Below are 19,672 nucleotides of genomic sequence, written 5' to 3'. Positions count from 1 at the left end.
ATGCGAGTTGATATGGATTTATTTCGTGTTGAACATTTTAAAGTGAAATGTGACTTAAGCTCCGTCACGGTGTAAACACTAAATCAGATCGTTAGAGATGTTGTATATCACAGGTTGTTGCATTACGCCCGACCAGCCGGTGATGAGACACGTTTCACTTTAAGAGGTGGAAGATGGACTGCTAGACTGGTAAAGACAGTCGGAACGTAGATGGTTACGGAAGGTAGGAACCAGTTAGCTGGAGGATCAAACACCTCGTTGCAAAGTGGGTTCAGGGTGAGGTCTCCCGGTCAAACCTTGATGATGGAATGGAGGAAGACATTACTAATTCTATATCATGAGTTCCAAGCAAGCATGCTATATATACGCACGCACCTGAGACGGAACATTAAAACTAGCGATACAGTTTCCAGCGTGAACCTAAGTATTGGCAGTAACAATCGCAATTCGTCGTTCAAGGACTGGATGATTCAACTCGATTTTGAAATTTTCCAGAGTTTGATCTTGGTAAATTTGAGTTTTGAGCGTTGTATAGGGTAGAAGCCTGGGGCACAGACTTGCGCTCAGTGGTAGATTGTATCATGGCGACTCACCATGTGCATGCCTCAAGTCATGGAGGAAACTTCTAAAATTACATAATTTTAATAGCGCAACCCTTCTCACCACTCATCGATGGGATACATATTTTTTTGCCAAAGCACGCGACTCGGAGTAACATTTTCTTGATGAAACCAGATTAACACGCTCAGACACAAGTTATTTGTTGTTGTCGCGTTATTATGGCACAGTCGAACACAACGCAGCAAATCCCGTTCGAATTCTGTACTAGTGAAGGACATACATAAGTTAACTACAATTCGCTGTCCTTGAACGGTCCAGATAACAAGTTAGATTGTGCCATCTTCGCCGCATCATCATGGAACACTATCCGAATTTTTTCATCTCTCACCCTACATGCATCGATGCCTTCGACAACCCGAGCCTCCCCTTGCTGTCTAGCCCCCCTCACGAGCTCGGATGTACGTGGTAGCCGAAGATCTTGATAATCTATGAAGACCTGCGACAACAACTCTGTTGAAGGCTGGCTAGCAGAAGGGTTGTATTTCTTCAAGAGCCGCATGATATGGTAAATGTCTTCGAACGCTTGATTAGCGCCTTGTCCCAGATGCTAGGTAACGATGATATCGATAAGTGCCATGAAACTCGATGATAAAATTACATACTGGACTCGTAGGGTGAGCTGCATCACCCAAAAGAACGATTCTTCCTTTAAACCACGACTTGAGCTCAGGTCGGTCGTAGAGACCATACTGCCAGCAAGCCATCCATTTCAGAGAACTAAAGGTTGGTCGCGAGAGTGAACCGACCTTTACGATATTTTGGCCAGTCTTTACCAAGTCTCCGGCCCCGAAAGCCCAATCAGAGAGGGGTCCTCTTCGGATTTCGTTCTGTTGTTCTACGTGTTGTGTTTTCCAGTCCTCCTTTACCTCAGTTTCCCGAGTAGTGATACTGAATCCCAGGATAATCAAACCCATAGACAGTAAGTAGGATGTCACTTACGCCCATGCCCACTGGTCCTCCGCAACAGGATACGAAATCATATGGCGACCATTACCGTAATTATTGATCATCGCAAACTTTCCCCGAAGAGCAGGTGGTGTTGGAGATAGTCCGCCGCACTGAAAATCACTTCCATATCAGCCTGCGCCTCAGGACCGTCACCAAAACGAGCGCACCTGTGCCAATCCAGTGAAGTTTGCCTTCTCTTTCCCAAAGAGTGCAATTCGGGTATTGCTATGCAGCCCATCGCAGCCTACGACAAAGCTCGCTATGTCCTTGATGCCATTCGCGAACGTGACTTGTACTGCGTTCTCGCTTTGTTCAAATTCAGTTGCCTGGTGGCCCCATTTGATCTCAATACCATGTTTCTCGGCCGTGTTGATCAAGAGCCTTTGAAACTCCGCACGCCGGACTCCGATCAGAGGGAAGCCAAAACGTTCTCGCATTGTATCTGGCGAGATATCAAGGTCGACAAGGATATCCTCCTTTCCTTCCAAGGAGGAACAGTGAATCATTCTATCTGGAGAATGCCCGGGGATCTGTTCAAGGAGGCCTGGGATGAGTGACAGGACACGGAGACCGTTGGGCTGCAGTCTGCGTACATTGTCACGTTTAGTACGACAATCATAAGGAAGAGGCATGCGTACTCACATGAAGCTGAGTCCACCCTCTCCTGGACTCGGGAGTCTTTCATATATGATGGGGTCATAGCCTCTGGTTTTCAGGAAGATCGCAAGAACGGGACCAGCGATGCCAGCACCCACTACTATGACTCTGGTGTTCGTCATCTGTGCAGGTGATCAGTTAGGAATTATGTATGTAATTTCCTCGTACACGATTGCACGAGTAAGAGACCAAGTTGTCCACATTTCATACACTAGTACTATCCCTCCGGTGCAATCGGCTCACAGCAGTCAGCATTCACACAAGTCACATGTATTAACAAAGTTCGGAGGCAGTCAAGCAACTCGAATGCAAGACCTTAAACTGTGAGCTCACATCAAGAGTTTAAATCGTCGTTCAAGCATCGTTTTATGATCCCTATTTAGTATAGTCTCGGACGAGCTGTATTTAGCATGTAACTAGACCAAAAATGTGTGCAACGGAGAACAAATGCAACAAGCGAGGAAGCGAGGAAACAATTGTCACTATCAGCGTGAAATCAGTCCGGATTATCATTGATTAGATGCGGGCAGTGGGTATGGCACAAATCTACTACTAATCAGAAACTCGTTTGCGAACCTCCTGCTGTACAGCCTCGAATCTTGCACGCAAAGTATCTGAAGGATGAATAGTTGTAGTAATGTAGTCCATAATCTCGTGGTAAGCATCATCAAAAATAGAGGAATTTACAGAGAAATCAACGAAATGACCAGTTCGATGGGCATATAGCACACAGCGTATTGTTGCGGCACATACTGCGAATAAACGATCGAGTGGGCCCTTTACAATGTCCGCTAGGCCATCTTTCAAAAGGTCAATGACCATGTTGACGAGGACTTCGTTCTCCAGTAAGTGTCGAACCTCCGTGTCACCCACGGTCTGTGGCCGAGTGAGCTGGACACCATACTGAATTGACAGAGACTGTTACCTCAATATGGTGAAGGTATCTTGAATCCTCTAATAGAACACTGACTCTATCTTGCCTATGTGCTGACTCGTCCTGTTCCGAAAACAATGGCAGGCGCAGACCATAGCCAACTGGAACTGTTTTCATCGCGTGAGCTTTGAACCCGCGTCGCATATCTGCTATTGCGGCCACCATAAAATTGTTGATACCCTTGATGTCCTCGATTTCCGCTATGACCTCAGTATCAGTACATTTGAGATTCGGAAAGCAATGAAACACACCTTGACCAAATTGTTCAATTTTCGCGGCTTGCAACGCATTGCGTATCATCTTGTCGCGAAGCTCATCATTCGGGGCACCATCTGTTTCCGCATCCACGTTCAGTAGAAGCACCCGAAGCCTATTCTTCGCGATTTCTTTCAACTTTCGGGCTGATTTCGTCGAGAGCGTTATGCGGGTCGAAATGGGCGGGTCCACAATTGACCCAGACCCCTCGGGCAAATCAGGTGCAGCGGCAGGATCAGCTGATGGTAGCTCTGGCGTGGGAGGAAGTCTCGCATTACGTCGTCGTCTCCCGCTGTCGGAGACATGCTTTTGAGTCTGTATATCATAGGTAAACACTCAAAAACGAACACTCAAAAATAACTTACTCGAATAACACCCTGGGTTCTCTCTCCACGGGTGTTCTCTCCCAAGTGAAGGGGGGCCAGAGCGACAAGCCGCGCGGCCCCCCATGGGGCCAAAGACCCATTTCCGACCAAATCTGGTTGTGATGGCTGCCTTGACGATGGTGCGCGGAGGAGGGCAAATGCGCCAGCATATGCGTCGGCCAGTGCTCTATCCTCGTCCCGATGGTGCATGGGCGGGGGTTGCTGATGGTGCATGGGCGGGGGTTGCTGATGATGCATGGGGGGGCTGGGGGGTTGCTGATGATGCATGGGCGGGGGTTGCTGATGGTGCATGGGCGGGAATTGCTGATGATGCATGGGCGGGGGTTGCTGATGATGCATGGGCGGGGGTTGCTGATGGTGCATGGGCGGGAATTGCTGATGGTGCACGAGCGGGGGTTGCTGATGGTGCATGAGCGGAGCTTGGTGTCGAGGCTGGGAATATTGCGGCGGCGGGGGTTGATGGTACTGGGGCTCAGGTTGTGCATGATGCTGCTGCGAGATGGGCATTTGAACGCGATGTTCTGCGGGTGTCGTTGCGCGATCACCAGGTAAGCCGAGTTGATTGGCAACCGACTGGCCACTGGGATTAAGGTCCGAGTGAATCCCTGGCCGAAAACCCTTCTATAGATTGATCAGTAAGGCCATCGGCGACAGGATTGCAAACACGTACCCTTGCAGCGTTGGGCTTTCGCCTGCCAGTAGATCTTGCTGATGGCGGAGGGGGGTCCATCGATGTCGTGGTGCTAGTCAAGTGTTGCTTACAGTTAGTTAGTCACAACTTGTCAGCGAGCGCAAACTTTATCATATCGTCGATCGATGAAATATAACTCCTACTATTCAATCCGATATAGTACAATGTACAGATGGGAAACAGATGGGAAATTTCGCGAATAGAATGGTACCAAGAAAGGATTATCGATGGCTGCGTGTCTGACGGCACTTGTGAGCAATGATCAATCTGAGAGGGTAAGCTTGTAAGTTATTTTTATAATCTAGGAAAATAGAGCTTTGTACCTTCCAATTCAGCGTCAGAATAATCGGAATCGTCGGATCGTTCCCCGTTGTCAGCCTCCTCCTCACCTTGCTCATACTCCGTGTCACTACTGTTTGGTAGCCTGTGAGAGACATATTTTGTTACAAGTGGCGATAGAGATGAAATTTGATAGAGCTGCTCGTCAGCCGTAGCTAGGGAATCGAGCTCAGAATCGTGCGATTCCTCCAGGTATTCAGCATCCTGCTGGAGAGCCGGAAGATCTCGTCCCACTAAGAGCTTCTTGAAGAGGTGATAATCCGACTCTGCCATTTTCAGTTGCTTCTTCTCCTTCCGCTCAAATGCTTTGAGGAGTAGTTTGTTGTATTCTACCTCTTGAATCTCCCAACCGAGTTGCTTGACCTTGTGACGGTGGTTTTCTCGCGCAGCATGTTTGGCGTGTGCTGCCAACGTTATCGTGTCACTTGACAAAGACGAGAGACCACGCAAGAAAACGTCCCGCCCCTGCAATAGTTGAATAAAAATCATTAGTTCCTGAAAACAAGGGCCTTCTTACCTTTATGGCATCAGTAAGTTTGATGTCAGGGCTTCCTCGGATGCCCTTCAGGGCAAAGCGCAGCTCCAGTTGGGTACTAGGAGCACCACGATGCAGGTATGGGTGATTCCTGCTTGCAGGTCGCATTCCACGCCGGGAACTGCGAGTGCTGCCAATAAGTGAATTGGCATCAGAATGGTTTGAAACCGGAGAGGAGGTCTCTGAGCGCAGGGGGGGGGGGCTCGAGAGACGTGAGACCTGTGGTCAAAGTTATGACCTTCCCTTCAGTTATTTTGGAAGGGTCAGGAGTTTGGAGGGAGTCAACTCGAGTTCGACCGCTGGAACCTGATGTTGTAGACGCAGACGATGAAAGAACATTATTGAAAGAACTTGGAATCATAGACATATAATCTGTTATCTCTGCAGTGGTGAGTGTAGTACAGCAAAAATACAAGCTGGCGGAGTTTGAAGAACTTGGTGAATTTCCTCACTCCAAACGCACCGCAATGGACTCGGAACTTGAGGGGTGCACTGCAACTGGTCTGGAAATACGCAATTGTCACAGGTGAGTTGCATCAAATGGTACAGCAGTAACTGACCAACTTTGTCAGTGGTCCGACATCTACAATATGCCCGAATTGCGGACTAGAATTTGCGTCAAATCTTGCTGTTGTAGATCATCTCAATGATCAGACGCAATCTTGTTGGAACAGAGAGCCCACTTACCGCTTGCCAATCCCTCCAGCTTTCCAACGGGGAGACAACGACCGAGAAGAAGTCACTGGCCAGTACCATTCAAAGTCAGGCTACATTTTTGGACGGGGACGAAATATCTTGCAGGAAATGGAGGATCACGACTTAGATCAAAAGCGCCGCAGAGCAATAAATCCATCGTACCCTTTTGTTGATCAGGCTGAATGGCAGCTAGCAGAGTTCCTCGTTCAACGGCTGACACAAACCGATATCAACAAATTTCTGAAACTAGACTGGGTGAGTAGCATTATCTGTTTCTGCAGTTTTGACTGTACTAACTCTGAGCTTCGCACAAGTTCAAAGATAGACCCAGGCCATCCTTCAAGAGTGCAGATCAACTATTTGGCTGGATTGATGCACTACCAAGCGGCCCAGAGTGGCGATCAACGACACTCGAGTTTACCAACTACACAACTGCGAGGCCAATCGAGCTAATCTGGCGTGACGGTCTCGAAGTCGTCAAAGATCTCTTTGCAAACCCGATCTTTTCCAATCATATGATGTATGATCCTCACATTGTTATCACTGGCTCAGAACGCGAATATGGCTGAGTTTTTTACAGCTAACATGGCTTTCGATATTCAGGTAGGGCTCCTTATTAGCAGTAAAGTGGTATCACTCAGTGTTCTATGCCAGAACAACCTTCCAGAAGGTGCCACTATGGTACCAATCATCCTCGCATCCGACAAGACGCCCGTAACCAGGATGTCGGGAGGATTAGAAATGCACCCGGTGTTCCTTACGATTGCCAATATTCAATCTGAAGTTCGTATGAAGGCCACCGCTCATGCATGGCGCTGTGTTGCATTCATTCCGATTCCGAAGTTCGATGTTCACGCGGATTTCCAAACGCTCCTCCATGCTCGCCTGTTCCACAAGTGCATGGACATGATATTCGCCAAATGCAAGGTGGCTGCGAGGATCGGTGAATACATGTCGGACTCCATGGGTTATATCCGGCATTGCTTCACTCCGCTCGTCGCATATACAGCTGATCTCCCTGAGGCACAGCTCATCGCTTGTGTCTCAAAAAATGCTTCACCACTTACGATGGCAACCCAAAGCGACTTTGGTAGTGCTCAACTTTTCCCCCGTCGAACAGGCGACCATACGCTCAAGCTCATCTACGACCTATGCAAACGTGTTGATCCATGGAATGTACCACTCTTCCAACGCGAAGCTAAAGCATTGCTGCTTAGCGGCGTTCATCAGCCATATTGGAGAGATTGGCCGCATGCAGATCCAAGTCATTTTTTGCCCGGCGAACTGCTTCACACCTGTCACAAATATTTTGGTGACCATCCTTTAAAATGGTGCAAGGAAGTTGTCGGGGAGGATGAACTTGATGCTCGCTACAAGGCTCATCATAAACGAGTCGGAACACGTCATTTTGGGTCTGGTGTCTCCCACATCAACCAGATGACGTGCCGGGAGCATTGTGACATTGAACGGACCATTGTCGCCACAGTCGCTGGTGCAGCAAACACAACTCCCGATTTCGTCCATGCCATTCGTTTCCTCACCGAATTCATTTACCAGGCACAGAGCCCCGTGCACACTGACTCGTCCATTGATGCTATGGTGCACTCCCTCCACATGTTTCATACGCTGAAGCAAGCGATACTCGATGCCGGTGCTCGGAGAGGGAAGAGTGGAACGATTGACAACTTCCTCATCCCAAAAATGGAGTTGTTTCACAGCTTTGCGGGGTCCATCAGAGATCTCGGAGGTTTGATACAGTACTCAGCGGATGTTAGTGAGCGACTCCTGATCACACACTGCAAATTTCCATTCGAAAGGACTAGTCGGCAAGCCAGGAATTTTACCTTACAGGTCGTCCAAATTCTCAATCGCGACGAAACCATGCGGCGCTTCAATCTTTATACCCTTTTGCATTCGCATGGTACACCGCTCGTGAATGCCATCGCAATCGAAGACAACATCGTCACGGAGACAGATCCTACTTTGGCCTGGATAGCGCGTGTGCTTCCCGGCGAGCAGAATCGCTTCCATGGCCCGCGACCTGTCCGCAACCATTTCTTGAAGGGAATACTTTCTGTTGAAGCCAATGCCGCATTTCATGTCACCATCTCTCCTGATCGAAAGTCACTTCCTATCACTGATCTGCAATCTATCTACTCTCTCCCAAATTTCGGCGCAGTGCTCATGGAATATATCAATGACTCGTCCCAGAACACCCCAACAACAGCCTGGACGTGTGCGCGAGATTCAGTCAGGACGTGGAACAAGTTTCGTTTACAGCTACACTCTACCTTCCAGTCGCGAGTTGTGATGCCGAGTCAAATCGTCCAAGCGTTTCCACCATCAGAGACCTTCCCTATGGGCAATTGCGACGCAGTTCTCGTGCAATTGCCTGGCAATGATGGTAAGTATACAACTGCTGGCGTCATCCATGTGCTTACAAGCCTGTGCAGATACATACATTGCGCAAGTGCGTTGTGTTTTTCAAGCTATTGCTAGGAAAGGTTACACCCTGCCCCACTATCTTAAAGACTCGCCCCTTCTATACGTTCAGTACTTTCAGATCACAGCGACGCCTACTGAGGATGCAAGCGCTGGCATGTACCGCGTGAAACGCATCTACCATCAGGATCGAACAGGTCGGATCTTCCGACCTGGCGGCATCATTCCACTGACAGCCGTTACCTGTGCTGTTGAGCTGATCCCTATGTATGGTTCGAAGATGGATCGCACGATAAATGCTACGAACGCAATGGAGATCTGTGATGAATACTACTTGAATACATTTTCGGACAAGGAGGTTTTCAATACAATGCACAGTGGTTTGATGTAGATCTGCATTTGCCTACAATACAATTGATTATCTGCGCTCTAATCGTGTTGATAAGTAAGATAGCACAATCTAGCCTGATCGCATTCATTTCCGTAGAACATAATCATCGTCTGAGCTCTCCACCAATCAGACGAGTGCGCTACTGAAGTCGTAAGCATTCGTAAGTGTTCGTAACGCGCTTAAGCTAAGCGTTCATTTCAGCGGTTTTACTGATGCAGTTGGTATTCGTGCTGGGTGAGGTTTTCAGTCCGACTTCGGAGGCCTGAGATCTTGAGAGGTGGCACACGCGTGTTCATTGAGTATCTACAGGGAGAAGCGTTTGTTGTAGTCAGATCAATGAACAGGAGTGATAAGTAACTACCAGATGAGGCATGGTGTGCTCCACCGTCATTATGTTGCTCAGCTTAGATTCGGCATAAGCAAGCAAGTATAAAATAGTCAATCGTGTATAAAAATCCGTACATTTTCTCAAAGCCATCGTAATTTGATTATGTGCTCACAATAGTCCCATTCCACGTCACAGTCGCCGTGTACATATAACGAGTCAACGGACTTGTGTTGACGGTTGCATGAAACACCATGAACTCGCCATCAAGGCGTGGTGTCGCACCTCCAGGTGCCGTAAGGTCATCATCACCAGTTATAAGTAACGGCGACGAAGCCTTGGTGTATGGGCCGGAAATGGATGGTGCAGTTGCATATGAAATGTCATAGAGATCGGTATTATAGCAATTCGAGGAGAAGAAAAGCACGTAGCTATGATATTTGTGGTCAGTCCGGGATCCACGTAGTACATGTTCAAGTTATCTCGACTTACGTTCCGTTATGCAAGATAAGCACTGGGGCTTCGATAAGGGGTCCATCAAATTGCCCTCTATCCAAAATTTGCACCGGTTCCCCAGTGGGCGTGACACCATCAGCTTCCATCTGCTGAAGCATGATGGGAGTAGAATATTCTCCGTTAGCATTCCCGCAAGGTCCACCTCCTCCAAGACTGCTCCCATCCACCTTATACACGATGTAGCGTGTACCGTTGGTATCCTGGAACCCCGCAGGGTCAATTGCACCACCACCTTGAGTTTGACAGGCAATGGGATGCGACTCGGGAGTGTACGGTCCGACAGCGGTGATGGAAGTAGCAGCTGCTACGCAATGAGTACTGTATAAGGTCGACCATGCGGCATAATCTGTAGATCACACCTTAGTTCAATGTCATCTGAGGCGTGTGAGATCGAGACCTACACATTACAAAAGTTCCATCCCCTCTATCAATGACATCAGGCGCCCAAGTACTGTTTGCAGTTGCCCAAGATCCTACATTCGGGAGTGCATCAACACCAGACTCCAACTCCCAAGTTACACCATCATCAGTTGACGTTGCAACCTGAATGTTGATATTGCCAGAGTTAGTTGCAAATGCGTAAGTACCCCCGCTAGTCACAAGGATGGCAGGATCAGGAAAGTTGGCAGAAATGACAGGACCATTGACTGTAGCCCAAGTCAGAGGGAGGGCAGCCAAAGACATTAAGGCAAACAAGGTCCTCCTGAATCTTGGCATTATTGAGGGGACAAAGGAAAGCTATTCTGGCAACACGTATGGTGCAGGCCTTCATATAAAGAGGGCTTACAAGGGTTCCATAGCATCCGGCAGTGCATCCGATGGTATTGGGATGAGATTGCATCAAGCAGGGTGAGATCGTCGGGAAGTAAAGACCTTCCGGGATCACTTCTAATAATTTTTCCTGTACCAGTTTCCTGATCTCGAGGCAAATCCAGTGCTTGTCCGCCGTAGGAGCACAAGAAGGCGCTGTCGTCCCACTATTAATGTTCATGACATGATGGATGGTGGGTACACAGTGCTATGTAACATCGATTACCAAGCGTACATCTCGTCATGAGGAGAGAACTAGCCAAACAAATACCTATGATCATTTCGATGGACTGATTCTCCCACTTTCAATAGTGTCCTGATCTCGGCCATACTCTCCGTAAATCCGGTGCCACTTGGACCATAGTGTATCAAAGTTATTTTATGTTGCGGTATAGCTACGTGCAAAACTATGGAGTCTTGGAACACGATGTCAGTCGCATGTGTGCAGCCTGCAACAAAGGCGGCGCGTTCGGCTGTCGGGCAAGTTTCCGCAGGGAAGCTACAAGATAAGCACGCTAGTTTTGCCGGCTAAGCTGAAATCCACAAGAGCTGCACGACGAGACTCACTAAATTCGGATCCAGAGAGGGCAAGTTACACCATTCCTCTATAAATTCAACATAAACATCAGCCATGCCAGGGGCGTTCGTGCCCCCAACAGCCACGGAGAAAGACTCATTTGCAGCTTGAAGGGCATCGATGAATTCTTCATCTTCGGCCATGACAGAATCATCACCATTCTCCTTAGATGTAAGTTCTCGAAGTTTTCTTGTCGCCAGCATTTTCACCGCGTGAGGGTCGTCCTGTAGTGTGTCTTTAAGAACACTATATAGATGATCAAGGAGGGCCGTGCGAAGGCGCTCTTGGCTGGGGTACGAACGAATCAGGACCTCGAGAGCTGAAAATAACTTTATACTAGGCAGAGCTGTGATCTAACTCAATTTGAATCTTTATAGAGGAATGACAAACGGACCTTTTGCAGCGCTCGAAATCACGGACTTGACGATAGCACCATCCATGATGGCTTGCCGTGCCCTCTCGCCTTCTTCACCTCCCTTCTTAGCTGCTATCTCTTCTGGGGCTAGTGATGCCATATCTTCCTCAGCAGCTGTCTCTGCCTCAGCAATAGGGTGATCTTCCTCATGAATTCCAAGCACATTCCACCTTCGTCTCATCCCTTCAACAAAACCCAATTCCATTCGCACGTACTCTTTCCACATATCGACGCTATCTGCATTTAGTCGAAGACCACGCTGAAGAAGAGCGCGTGCCGCGGCAGGGGACATATGGTTAAGTTCGTGAGAGGCGGCGATAATATATAACGCAGGGGTTCTTGGGTGGAGCTGGAGGGCCCTACATCCACAGTTATAGACAGACTAACCAAATTTTAAGCTGAACGCACCTTGCTGTTATGCGCCCCACTAGCGAACGGGCCCCCTCACGTTTTGCAACTTGGATATATTGTATCCACAATCCCACGTCCGACTTGAATTTCTTGAGCGCACGTTCAAATATCTGGAATTGTCTGCGAACAAGAGCGTAATCTGATACTGACGGCGCGGTCTTTGGCAGTTCTGATAATAAAGCATGGAACAGTCAGCTAGTCGGGAGCCTTGATATATGGACATGGTTAACACATACTCAGTCTCTCCACGCGCTTCCGTCTCAGGTGCTCCAAATTCATCTCATATGCCGCGTATCGCAGAAAGTCACTCTTTTTTGGGATGCGGCGGACAAGTGCGGTTTCGAATTGTGTACGTTTTTTCACAATCTGCTTAACCTCAGACTAGAAGCAAAGTTGCATAAGATTGGAGGGATATAGTATGAGGCGCACGCACTTGATTGAACAAACTTTTTTGCACGAGATCCTTGAGCTCTGCGAGCATCTAGGTTCCATCAGTCAAAAGTCAAGCCTTTGAAGGGGTTACGAACCTGCTCCTGCTGAAATTGTACCCTCTCCATCCTTAATGTTTAGACAGCAGTCTCCTGAAGCTATTAGTGCAAGCTCGATAGTAAGTCTGAAATTGAATTGAGGACTATGCGCTCGTACCAAATGATTTTGTTCAAATAGATTAATATTAGCTATTACCATAAATGACTTATCAAAACAATATTATTTATTAGCCCCTAACATCCCGTTGATCCAAATTATCAGCGATGGGACGTAGTGCTCCTCAAGCTTCATTTGAAATCATAGATAATCGTACAACTTTCTTGCTGAACCTTTCATCTCAGACAACAGCCAATCACCTTTTGTTCCACACTCGCCCAGGAAGACTCCACACCCCTCCCCGCCTCACAACTTCTGACATATATCCTGTCTCAACACCTGGAGAGGCTTCGACCCAAACACCATTTTCCCCAACCACACTCCCATGCCCTTCACCCGACGTAATCCTGATTTCGACCAGCCCATTCCTAGGCACAGGCCTCGGAGAGGTGAGTACGATCATCGGGGGAGGGCATATTTCGGGACCATGTGGCTGCTGCATAGGATCAGCAGGGGTTGAAAGATCCATGCCAAGATCCATGTCCATACTCCCACCCATGCTCATGCTCAGTCCTGGAATGTCCATCTCCATCTCCAAGTCGCTCGGACCGAACAAGCTTGCACCACTGCTGGAGCCTGCGCTTGCAGGAGGACCCATGCCAAGCCCGCTGTGTTGTGATGTAAACGGACCCACTGGTTGGGACAATGCCGATAAAGCACTGGAGGGGAGATAGACATTCACTGGTATAGATTGTGGCGCAACTGTTCCTGCAAGGACCGAGGCGAGCAGAGTGGCTGATGCCGCGTCTTCTGGTTGCATTCCTTGTTCCTCATTTGACGGTTGTTGGGATGATCTCAGCACTGCATTTTCGGGCGACCATTGGAGTATACTCAGTGATTCGTTGAGCCAGCATTGTTCTCTAACAACCTGGAAAAACATGCTCTAAGTATGACTTGACGATTTGGTCGAGATGAAACTTGCCTCCAATACTCGCAAGACTTGTTTAACGTTCCTCACTGGAACTCTCTGGAGGAGAAATCCTGGTTCCGGAGGTGCTAGAAGGCGAAGATGTAGCGGTGGATGGATGTCATTCGGTGATTTCTAGATCAATGATTAGTGCGTGTTTGTGCCTGCGCGTGTTCCACACACATAAGTTGCAGTGTAGTATTCCGCTGATGAATTTTTATTGACCTAGATCAGGTGCAAGTATCAGCGCACGCACATGCCCATGGCTGTAGAGAAAAGTGACTGACCAATAAGTCAAACCAACTTCTACCAGTTCCTCCGCTTCCATGTGAAGACGCCATGCCGAATTCCCCAAAGTTCATATTGCTCATGTTACCTAGACTGGATATTGAGCCCATACTAGACATGCTCCCCATTGAGATCAGGTCGATGGGTCGAGACTCGACGATTCCTTGAATTACACGCATACGATTCTGGGACATCACCACGCCATGCTGTGGTAGCTTAGTGGTGAAGTCAAGTACCCACATCTGCGAGGGAGCAGTCAGAAGCATGTGATCTCCAGGGACATCACTCGAGTTTATTTTGGAGCTTGTTGCTGCAGTGCAAGGGACCAATCTTAGCGTAGCGATAGTGACATCTTCTAGAGTATCAAGCAGCGATGTCTTGAGATGTGCTATAGGGATGTCAATGTTCCACATTGACGATTGTTTGGATGGCGGGGAGCTGCGAAGGAGTTGAAGATATCCACGGGGTGAAAGCCAGACTATAAACGATAGCGAAGGAGTAACGAGATAGGGTAGGGGAAGGGCATGCTGTGTCAAGATTTTGTCAAGATTTTGCATCTGCGGTGAACTGTGAATAATCACGCATCAGTATAAAACAAGCACGACAAAAGAACAAACGTACGCAACCTGCTTTCTGATGTGATCTGAGACTACAGTTGGCTCCATGAACCAACGAAGTCCTTTCTCGTTCTCAGCGGCCGCGAGCCCGTCGAGCATCATGAGATATCGCAAGTGTTCTTGTATTGCACGGCTACGGCGTGCAGCTTCAATCGCAGGATCCTCTCTTGAGTGTCCGACAGCCATATCCATGCCAGCAGCGCGTCTTGCTGCATTGATCCAGCGGGTCACTTCCCGCGCGAGAAAGGCGTCGAGCTCTGGTGCTGCCGATGAATTCCCATTACTGTTTGCATTATTGGCGAAGGACGTCTTGACAGCGACATGGTCGTTGACATCAATATCAAGTACAAGTACTTTGCCTGCGAGGACAGTCGTCGACCCATCTACGAAAACCTCCATGCCAAGATTACGGCCCCATTCTGCGATCTTTGCAGGGTGTGGAGGACTTGCGTCCGGATAGATTGCTCTGTTGTCTTCTCGCAGTAGAGACGAGAGGGAAGCAGAGGCAGCAGCTGACTGGTTGATTGAGGATGTCAAAGCCGTGTGCTCCTTCATAAGGGCCACGAGTTTGGTGGCGTTTTCGCCAAGGGGCAGTTCATTAAGCTGATTCAACGCATGATTTAGGCGCTGAGTTGTATTGATGATTGCACCAAGTTGCGCAGTTACTGTAGTATATTCAGTGCTGAGAGGATGAGCAGACTCGGTCGCTTGGACAGGCAACGCGGACTCCACGAGCACATCGTGTACGGCGGTCAACAAAGATGGATGGGACATGCAGCTTCTTCAAGAATTTGAACTTCATCTGGTCAGAAGAGTAGAGCGGAAGTTACCGGTCAACACGCTGCAAGCTTCCAATTATTTCTGGTGCGTTTTTTTCTCTCAATGTCACTTAGAAGGAATACTTTTTTTCTTCTTTGTCTATCTCCTGAGGATAGTGGAGATGCTCATGAACGGGCTATCTTGCCATGGTACGTGAATACTCTTGAATACGATTATTAGGATATGGCACTTGTGATTTATCGCAGGCCCGGGGCCTGTCTTCTGGATTTCTATACGTTCCTTAAACCTTGTTGTGTGGATGCTAGTTTGCCTGCTCAACAAGAATTTCGAATTTTCCTTGATCAACCCACGATCATAATGGACTGTAGGTCGGAACATGCGGCCCAGTACTAGTAAGATACAGTTCCAGGGGTCTCTGGATGCCCACACTTATAACCTCAGTACAAGTGGTCTCAGGTCCTGGTGCGCCTAATCAATGTCCATCATCATCCAAAAGTTACAAGAAACCTCGGCTTCAGGCTCCATCACGACATTGTTTCGGTTGGGCCCTGTAGCCGCTATTTCTGCTGTTCCAAAAAAAATTCCCTTTCACTCTCCTCAGGTTGCGGGCTCTAGCTGGTGCCTGACTATTCGTAAACAGGGAAAGAAGAGTCACCAGCTATGCTTCAATTCCCGTAGTTGTCCGGATGCATGGCGTGGTACACTAGCCAAGGTCACGGTCTCTTTTCCATCACATCATAACGGTGATCCATCTCTTCGTACCACATCCATCGCCGTGATCCTAGGACTTTGCGGTTCAGACTCGTGTGATGATCATCTGCTGATCACTTGTGTCGATGAGAAGCTTGGAAATGTCCTTGTCTCGTTGGAGGTCACCTTAGCCAAAACACTGACATGCAATCCATTCGATGTCCCTGCACCAGTGGAGTCTGTACCAGACGCACCTACCAGTGCTGAAGCGCCTAGAGTGTCTCAGGCTTGCTCTGCCCTTCGTGCCCTCGAGCAATCGCTCAAGACGGGAACATCATTTGACATAGTATTCCAAGCTTATACTCGTCGGTTGTCTCTCGGCAAAGTCACCAAACCAACTCCGATTTATGCAAGCACCGCTGTGCTGCAAACGACTTTGCCAGGCTTTTGTACGTGATATACTTATTCTTATTCACGGCTGCTGAGTACCGCTGGCAGCCGGAGGGGACCTTGATATGACCTCCCTCTTTGAACTGTCTGAAGGCGATACCCTCCCTGTCACTTCCCTGGGGAGCTATGAATACGATTCTGACAGTGATCTGGATGACGATGAATTCGTCACGGATAACAACAATCCTACACCAGTCAACAATGAATTACACGAAGGTTTGTTTGTTCATTTCCAGGATCGAAGCTTTGATCTCATGGCCTGTTGATCACTATTTCTTAGACACGACTGATACTGGCTCAATCTCATCTTTCTCAAGCATTGAAGGTACTGGAACTTGGAACTTCATACATATGTCAGATTGACACTGTCAATCTTACAGCTGATCTTCAAGAGCAGCTGAACAATCGGCCATTGTTTGTTAAAGATGTTAGGACTGCACCAGTTTTGAGCCGCGAGAACTTGAAGCGCGGGTCTCGAGTCGTCCTCGTAAAGGGTGTTGCCTGGAAGACGTAGGTATGATTTTTTTTCGTATTGCAGGTGCCACTGAATGGAGTCTACAGGTGGCACGCCTTTATTTATTACTGTTACACCGGCTTCGTCAACTTTGGAAATTTGCAGTCTCAAAATGAACCTGACAAGCAGGGTCGCTCAGAAGATGGACCACCACATTGCTCCCCGAAGTCGATGTATCAACTAGCTAGAAAGGTAACTCCATAAAACTCGTGTTGATGTACCTATATGAACTCAAAACTACAGCTTAACGATGAATCATTATCTCAGCTTGCTTTAAAGGCCATTGAAACCAGGTTGTCTGCGGCCAACATACTGGATGAGGCATTCTCCAATTTTACTTCCAGGTATATATGGCCTCGTTATACATCTGTTTGTTGCTTACTGCCGCTCCTCCAAGGCATGACGCCGTCAGAGTAATGGAAATCGCCCTCCTGCTGAAATATAGGAATGCTTCGGAAGTTATGCAGGGTCTCCCAGCTAAAATGGAAGCTGTGGCCAGGGGTAACATACCCAACGCTGGACAGGTCCTCACTGCGTTAATTATGCAGGTACCTGGCCAAAATTGAACCTGATGACGTCCGTCGCTTGGGTCTGTTCATTTCGTGGACTTCACATTGTACTACCAACTTGTAACTTTTGCTGTTATTGATGGCTTGTTTGACGCGTGTTGTCGAGTTCGTGCCCATTGAAATTGGTTCATTGGAATCCAGTTCATCATTTGTTAGCGTTCGGCTGGGGATGGGATTGACGTTGCTCCTAAATATGGTTGCACTGCCTCCCAGATAAGAGACTGTTCAGAGAGGCGCCTAAGCATCCTCTCGTTGTCTTTATCCACCATGCAAAGGGTGTCTGATTCAGTTACAACAATCTTCCAGCTGGAAACTAAGGACGAACGCCTTGCCGCCTGCCTGCAAGGAGGTTCAACCATAGTTTACAGCGAAAAGTTTGGATTGGGGTGGCGTTTTGGGTTGCAGTACGCACAAGAAGGCTGGTCTTTTGCCAAAGTGAAGGTTTACCTTGATCATACCCATTGCTCGTCAGCGACAGACGCCGCCACGGTGACTGTCTGCCTTAAAGATGGGTCTACTTCAGAGGTTCCTTCGTTTGACACCAGGACGGTCTCGATTGCTAACTTTGGCCATGGGTCCCCCGCGCTTATTGGCTCGTTTTCGCCGTCCACTATCAGTGCACACCCTTACATGTGGTTTACGGTCACTACGAAAGCAAATTTCGCTCCAGTTGTCGCTGACCCCCTCACCAAGACTGCGACTGCTCTCAGGCAGTCTATGAACGATGGTAAATTCACGGACACCAAGTACTATGCCATGTCCAGGCGTAGAACTCGGGGGTCTTCAGAGGAAACTCGTTTCGTATATGCGAATAGTGCAATTTTAGACCATGACACTGCTGTCATGTCATCTTGTGAGTGGTTTCTCATCTTGCCTGGTGGACTCGGACGAATAACAATGGATTTATCTTTTAGCATTTGCCAAAGGAAATTCTTTATTCGTTCAATACAACCACGAATATGGGCTGATGATGGACGCCAAGCAATATGATTATCACCTTGATAGCGACATTTCGGATTCAGAGGAAGAAGAAGTGAAAGAGAAAACAAGCACGAGCACGAGCACAAAACAGAAAACAAAATGGAGACCGAAACCGAAGGGAAAGGCACAAGGAGCACCTAGTATGAGCCAGTCTCCGCGTTGTCGTTATAGCGAGAGCTATTCCCTTCGGGCGGCATCTCCTGAGTCCGATGCATCCACTGATACCATTTCTGATATCAGTGATTTAACTTCGGATAGTGGCAGTGAGTCTGTCTCCTTCTCCCTGCATCTGGGGGGGATCCCTCGTGCTGAGCCTGCTACTTAGACTCCAGCTTGAGCGATTGGGCGGCCTCGCATCCAGGTTTCCGCTCGACAGATACGTTGAGGGCTGAGCCGATGCCTCCACCCTACTCTCCGACCCAGCAAATCGTGTTGGTTCGGAACACGGCATTTGCGACGTAAGCTACATTTGCTCTAACTAGCTCAAAACGACTTAAACTGTTCGTGTAGCTGGGCATCCTACGTATACTATCGCTACACTGGCCAGGTTTCTTTCTACCCCCTGAAGTCCAAAGATCCGCTCAGTCGGCGCAACAACGGAACTGAAACTTTGCGCTGTTCTCCCAAGTCAATGTACCGACTCGCCTTTAAGGTTGGTATGTCTCGCATCCTGGTGGCACACAGATTAACAAGAACCTCGAAGCTCAAGAATGAACGTTTGAAAGCTCTGGCGTTCCAGGCAATTAAATCTAATCTATCCAAGAACAATATCTTGGATGAGGCGTTCTCGTGGTTTACAGCTCAGTACGCCTTTCTTTTCCACACCTTAGCTCCCGTTGATCCTCGGTTATCACAGGTACCCTGATATCCAAAAAATGGAACTAGAATTCCTAATGGAGTTCCGCAGCGCACCTGAAGTATCAGGTCGTCTAAAGCAGTTTCTTGAAAGTGTTTCCCGAGGACAAAGGCCTTATGCACATGCCATGCTTCATGCCTTTTTAGTAAATTTGACACTGCCGGGGGCGAGTGGTACGAAGTGAAGTCGCAATAGTTATCCTGTCACTTGATCAGTATTGTATTTGTAAGTCGTGTTGTCCCGATGTTGTTCTTGTCTTGTTGTCTTGTCTTTCAACCTCTCGTCATATGTCACAGTGTTGTATCATTTATTAGAACCTGCCATGCATGTACCAGTTTAGTGACCTACTAGGTCAACCTACTGTAACGTTTACTACTGCGAAGTTACGGCTTGATTGACAAAAGTTGCGCATGTCGAAAGTTTGAA

At 48.1% G+C, this 19,672-nt stretch overlaps 9 protein-coding genes across 9 annotated transcripts; 3 read left to right on the top strand and 6 right to left on the bottom strand.

The window, feature by feature from the left end:
- Window positions 1-705: 705 nt before the first annotated feature.
- On the bottom strand, window positions 706-2,682 carry EDB93DRAFT_1149094 (uncharacterized protein). Its single transcript, XM_041449611.1, has 6 exons — window positions 2,212-2,682; window positions 1,737-2,154; window positions 1,561-1,679; window positions 1,368-1,509; window positions 1,224-1,310; window positions 706-1,168 (listed from the first exon to the last, which is right to left on the bottom strand). The coding sequence occupies exons 1-6, from the start codon at window positions 2,346-2,348 to the stop codon at window positions 851-853; spliced, it is 1,221 nt and encodes a 406-aa protein (XP_041307161.1). The 5' UTR covers window positions 2,349-2,682; the 3' UTR covers window positions 706-850.
- EDB93DRAFT_1149092 (uncharacterized protein) lies at window positions 2,683-4,045 on the bottom strand. The gene is made up of 4 exons (XM_041449610.1): window positions 3,781-4,045; window positions 3,412-3,730; window positions 3,152-3,360; window positions 2,683-3,102 (listed from the first exon to the last, which is right to left on the bottom strand). The coding sequence occupies exons 1-4, from the start codon at window positions 4,036-4,038 to the stop codon at window positions 2,779-2,781; spliced, it is 1,110 nt and encodes a 369-aa protein (XP_041307160.1). The 5' UTR covers window positions 4,039-4,045; the 3' UTR covers window positions 2,683-2,778.
- Window positions 4,046-4,786: 741 nt separating this feature from the next.
- Window positions 4,787-5,474, bottom strand: EDB93DRAFT_1250962 (uncharacterized protein; the record flags this gene model as incomplete). The annotated part of the gene is made up of 2 exons (XM_041453093.1): window positions 4,787-5,296; window positions 5,349-5,474. 2 exons carry the CDS (start codon window positions 5,472-5,474, stop codon window positions 4,787-4,789), a joined length of 636 nt encoding a protein of 211 aa, XP_041307159.1.
- A 359-nt stretch (window positions 5,475-5,833) lies between these two features.
- On the top strand, window positions 5,834-8,895 carry EDB93DRAFT_1240884 (uncharacterized protein; the record flags this gene model as incomplete). The annotated part of the gene is made up of 7 exons (XM_041451813.1): window positions 5,834-5,892; window positions 5,939-6,317; window positions 6,377-6,598; window positions 6,717-7,101; window positions 7,183-7,836; window positions 7,894-8,466; window positions 8,516-8,895. The coding sequence occupies 7 exons, from the start codon at window positions 5,834-5,836 to the stop codon at window positions 8,893-8,895; spliced, it is 2,652 nt and encodes an 883-aa protein (XP_041307158.1).
- Window positions 8,896-9,139: 244 nt separating this feature from the next.
- EDB93DRAFT_474965 (glycoside hydrolase family 43 protein) lies at window positions 9,140-10,927 on the bottom strand. The gene is made up of 3 exons (XM_041456491.1): window positions 10,138-10,927; window positions 9,713-10,082; window positions 9,140-9,651 (listed from the first exon to the last, which is right to left on the bottom strand). The coding sequence occupies exons 1-3, from the start codon at window positions 10,451-10,453 to the stop codon at window positions 9,384-9,386; spliced, it is 954 nt and encodes a 317-aa protein (XP_041307157.1). The 5' UTR covers window positions 10,454-10,927; the 3' UTR covers window positions 9,140-9,383.
- A 26-nt stretch (window positions 10,928-10,953) lies between these two features.
- EDB93DRAFT_1250958 (U3 small nucleolar RNA-associated protein 6-domain-containing protein) lies at window positions 10,954-12,506 on the bottom strand (the record flags this gene model as incomplete). The annotated part of the gene is made up of 7 exons (XM_041453092.1): window positions 10,954-11,061; window positions 11,114-11,469; window positions 11,518-11,897; window positions 11,947-12,118; window positions 12,186-12,330; window positions 12,383-12,430; window positions 12,477-12,506. 7 exons carry the CDS (start codon window positions 12,504-12,506, stop codon window positions 10,954-10,956), a joined length of 1,239 nt encoding a protein of 412 aa, XP_041307156.1.
- Window positions 12,507-12,598: 92 nt separating this feature from the next.
- EDB93DRAFT_1149080 (uncharacterized protein) lies at window positions 12,599-15,238 on the bottom strand. The gene is made up of 5 exons (XM_041449609.1): window positions 14,411-15,238; window positions 13,789-14,356; window positions 13,685-13,726; window positions 13,517-13,636; window positions 12,599-13,462 (listed from the first exon to the last, which is right to left on the bottom strand). Exons 1-5 carry the CDS (start codon window positions 15,178-15,180, stop codon window positions 12,791-12,793), a joined length of 2,172 nt encoding a protein of 723 aa, XP_041307155.1. The 5' UTR covers window positions 15,181-15,238; the 3' UTR covers window positions 12,599-12,790.
- Window positions 15,239-15,542: 304 nt separating this feature from the next.
- On the top strand, window positions 15,543-17,632 carry EDB93DRAFT_1149076 (uncharacterized protein). Its single transcript, XM_041449608.1, has 8 exons — window positions 15,543-15,578; window positions 15,628-16,325; window positions 16,375-16,542; window positions 16,607-16,651; window positions 16,707-16,836; window positions 16,888-17,032; window positions 17,084-17,184; window positions 17,238-17,632. Exons 2-8 carry the CDS (start codon window positions 15,662-15,664, stop codon window positions 17,404-17,406), a joined length of 1,422 nt encoding a protein of 473 aa, XP_041307154.1. The 5' UTR covers window positions 15,543-15,578; window positions 15,628-15,661; the 3' UTR covers window positions 17,407-17,632.
- On the top strand, window positions 17,633-19,524 carry EDB93DRAFT_474797 (uncharacterized protein). The gene is made up of 7 exons (XM_041456490.1): window positions 17,633-17,934; window positions 18,027-18,262; window positions 18,324-18,653; window positions 18,716-18,848; window positions 18,901-19,042; window positions 19,094-19,194; window positions 19,247-19,524. The coding sequence occupies exons 1-7, from the start codon at window positions 17,918-17,920 to the stop codon at window positions 19,428-19,430; spliced, it is 1,143 nt and encodes a 380-aa protein (XP_041307153.1). The 5' UTR covers window positions 17,633-17,917; the 3' UTR covers window positions 19,431-19,524.
- Window positions 19,525-19,672: the final 148 nt, after the last annotated feature.

Source organism: Suillus bovinus (genome assembly GCF_016758785.1).
Source record: "Suillus bovinus strain UH-Sbo-P2 chromosome Unknown EDB93scaffold_32, whole genome shotgun sequence".
Lineage (NCBI taxonomy): Eukaryota > Fungi > Basidiomycota > Agaricomycetes > Boletales > Suillaceae > Suillus > Suillus bovinus.
Note: the sequence above shows the minus strand (reverse complement) of the source record. Positions and strands in the feature narration are given on the sequence as shown.

What these genes read in the sequence shown, in the direction of transcription:
- EDB93DRAFT_1149094 (XM_041449611.1), bottom strand. Translation starts at nt 2,348, where the DNA reads ATGACGAACACCAGAGTCATAGTAGTGGGTGCTGGCATCGCTGGTCCC. An exon ending in GAGGGTGGACTCAGCTTCAT is followed by an intron (nt 2,155 to 2,211) that starts GTGAGTACGCAT and finishes CAATGTACGCAG; the next exon opens with ACTGCAGCCCAACGGTCTCC. An exon ending in CAGCTCACCCTACGAGTCCA is followed by an intron (nt 1,169 to 1,223) that starts GTATGTAATTTT and finishes ATCGTTACCTAG; the next exon opens with CATCTGGGACAAGGCGCTAA.
- EDB93DRAFT_1149092 (XM_041449610.1), bottom strand. Translation starts at nt 4,038, where the DNA reads ATGCATCATCAGCAACCCCCGCCCATGCACCATCAGCAACCCCCGCCC. An exon ending in AATTGAACAATTTGGTCAAG is followed by an intron (nt 3,361 to 3,411) that starts GTGTGTTTCATT and finishes CTGAGGTCATAG; the next exon opens with CGGAAATCGAGGACATCAAG. An exon ending in GATACCTTCACCATATTGAG is followed by an intron (nt 3,103 to 3,151) that starts GTAACAGTCTCT and finishes ACTCGGCCACAG; the next exon opens with ACCGTGGGTGACACGGAGGT.
- EDB93DRAFT_474965 (XM_041456491.1), bottom strand. Translation starts at nt 10,453, where the DNA reads ATGCCAAGATTCAGGAGGACCTTGTTTGCCTTAATGTCTTTGGCTGCC. An exon ending in GGATGGAACTTTTGTAATGT is followed by an intron (nt 10,083 to 10,137) that starts GTAGGTCTCGAT and finishes TGTGATCTACAG; the next exon opens with ATTATGCCGCATGGTCGACC. An exon ending in CTTATCTTGCATAACGGAAC is followed by an intron (nt 9,652 to 9,712) that starts GTAAGTCGAGAT and finishes CAAATATCATAG; the next exon opens with CTACGTGCTTTTCTTCTCCT.
- EDB93DRAFT_1149080 (XM_041449609.1), bottom strand. Translation starts at nt 15,180, where the DNA reads ATGTCCCATCCATCTTTGTTGACCGCCGTACACGATGTGCTCGTGGAG. An exon ending in AATACTACACTGCAACTTAT is followed by an intron (nt 13,637 to 13,684) that starts GTGTGTGGAACA and finishes TCATTGATCTAG; the next exon opens with AAATCACCGAATGACATCCA. An exon ending in AAGTCTTGCGAGTATTGGAG is followed by an intron (nt 13,463 to 13,516) that starts GCAAGTTTCATC and finishes ATGTTTTTCCAG; the next exon opens with GTTGTTAGAGAACAATGCTG.
- EDB93DRAFT_1149076 (XM_041449608.1), top strand. Translation starts at nt 15,662, where the DNA reads ATGTCCATCATCATCCAAAAGTTACAAGAAACCTCGGCTTCAGGCTCC. An exon ending in CAACAATGAATTACACGAAG is followed by an intron (nt 16,543 to 16,606) that starts GTTTGTTTGTTC and finishes ACTATTTCTTAG; the next exon opens with ACACGACTGATACTGGCTCA. An exon ending in ATCTTTCTCAAGCATTGAAG is followed by an intron (nt 16,652 to 16,706) that starts GTACTGGAACTT and finishes TCAATCTTACAG; the next exon opens with CTGATCTTCAAGAGCAGCTG.
- EDB93DRAFT_474797 (XM_041456490.1), top strand. An exon ending in CACTGCTGTCATGTCATCTT is followed by an intron (nt 18,263 to 18,323) that starts GTGAGTGGTTTC and finishes TTTATCTTTTAG; the next exon opens with CATTTGCCAAAGGAAATTCT. An exon ending in TGTACCGACTCGCCTTTAAG is followed by an intron (nt 19,043 to 19,093) that starts GTTGGTATGTCT and finishes AGAACCTCGAAG; the next exon opens with CTCAAGAATGAACGTTTGAA.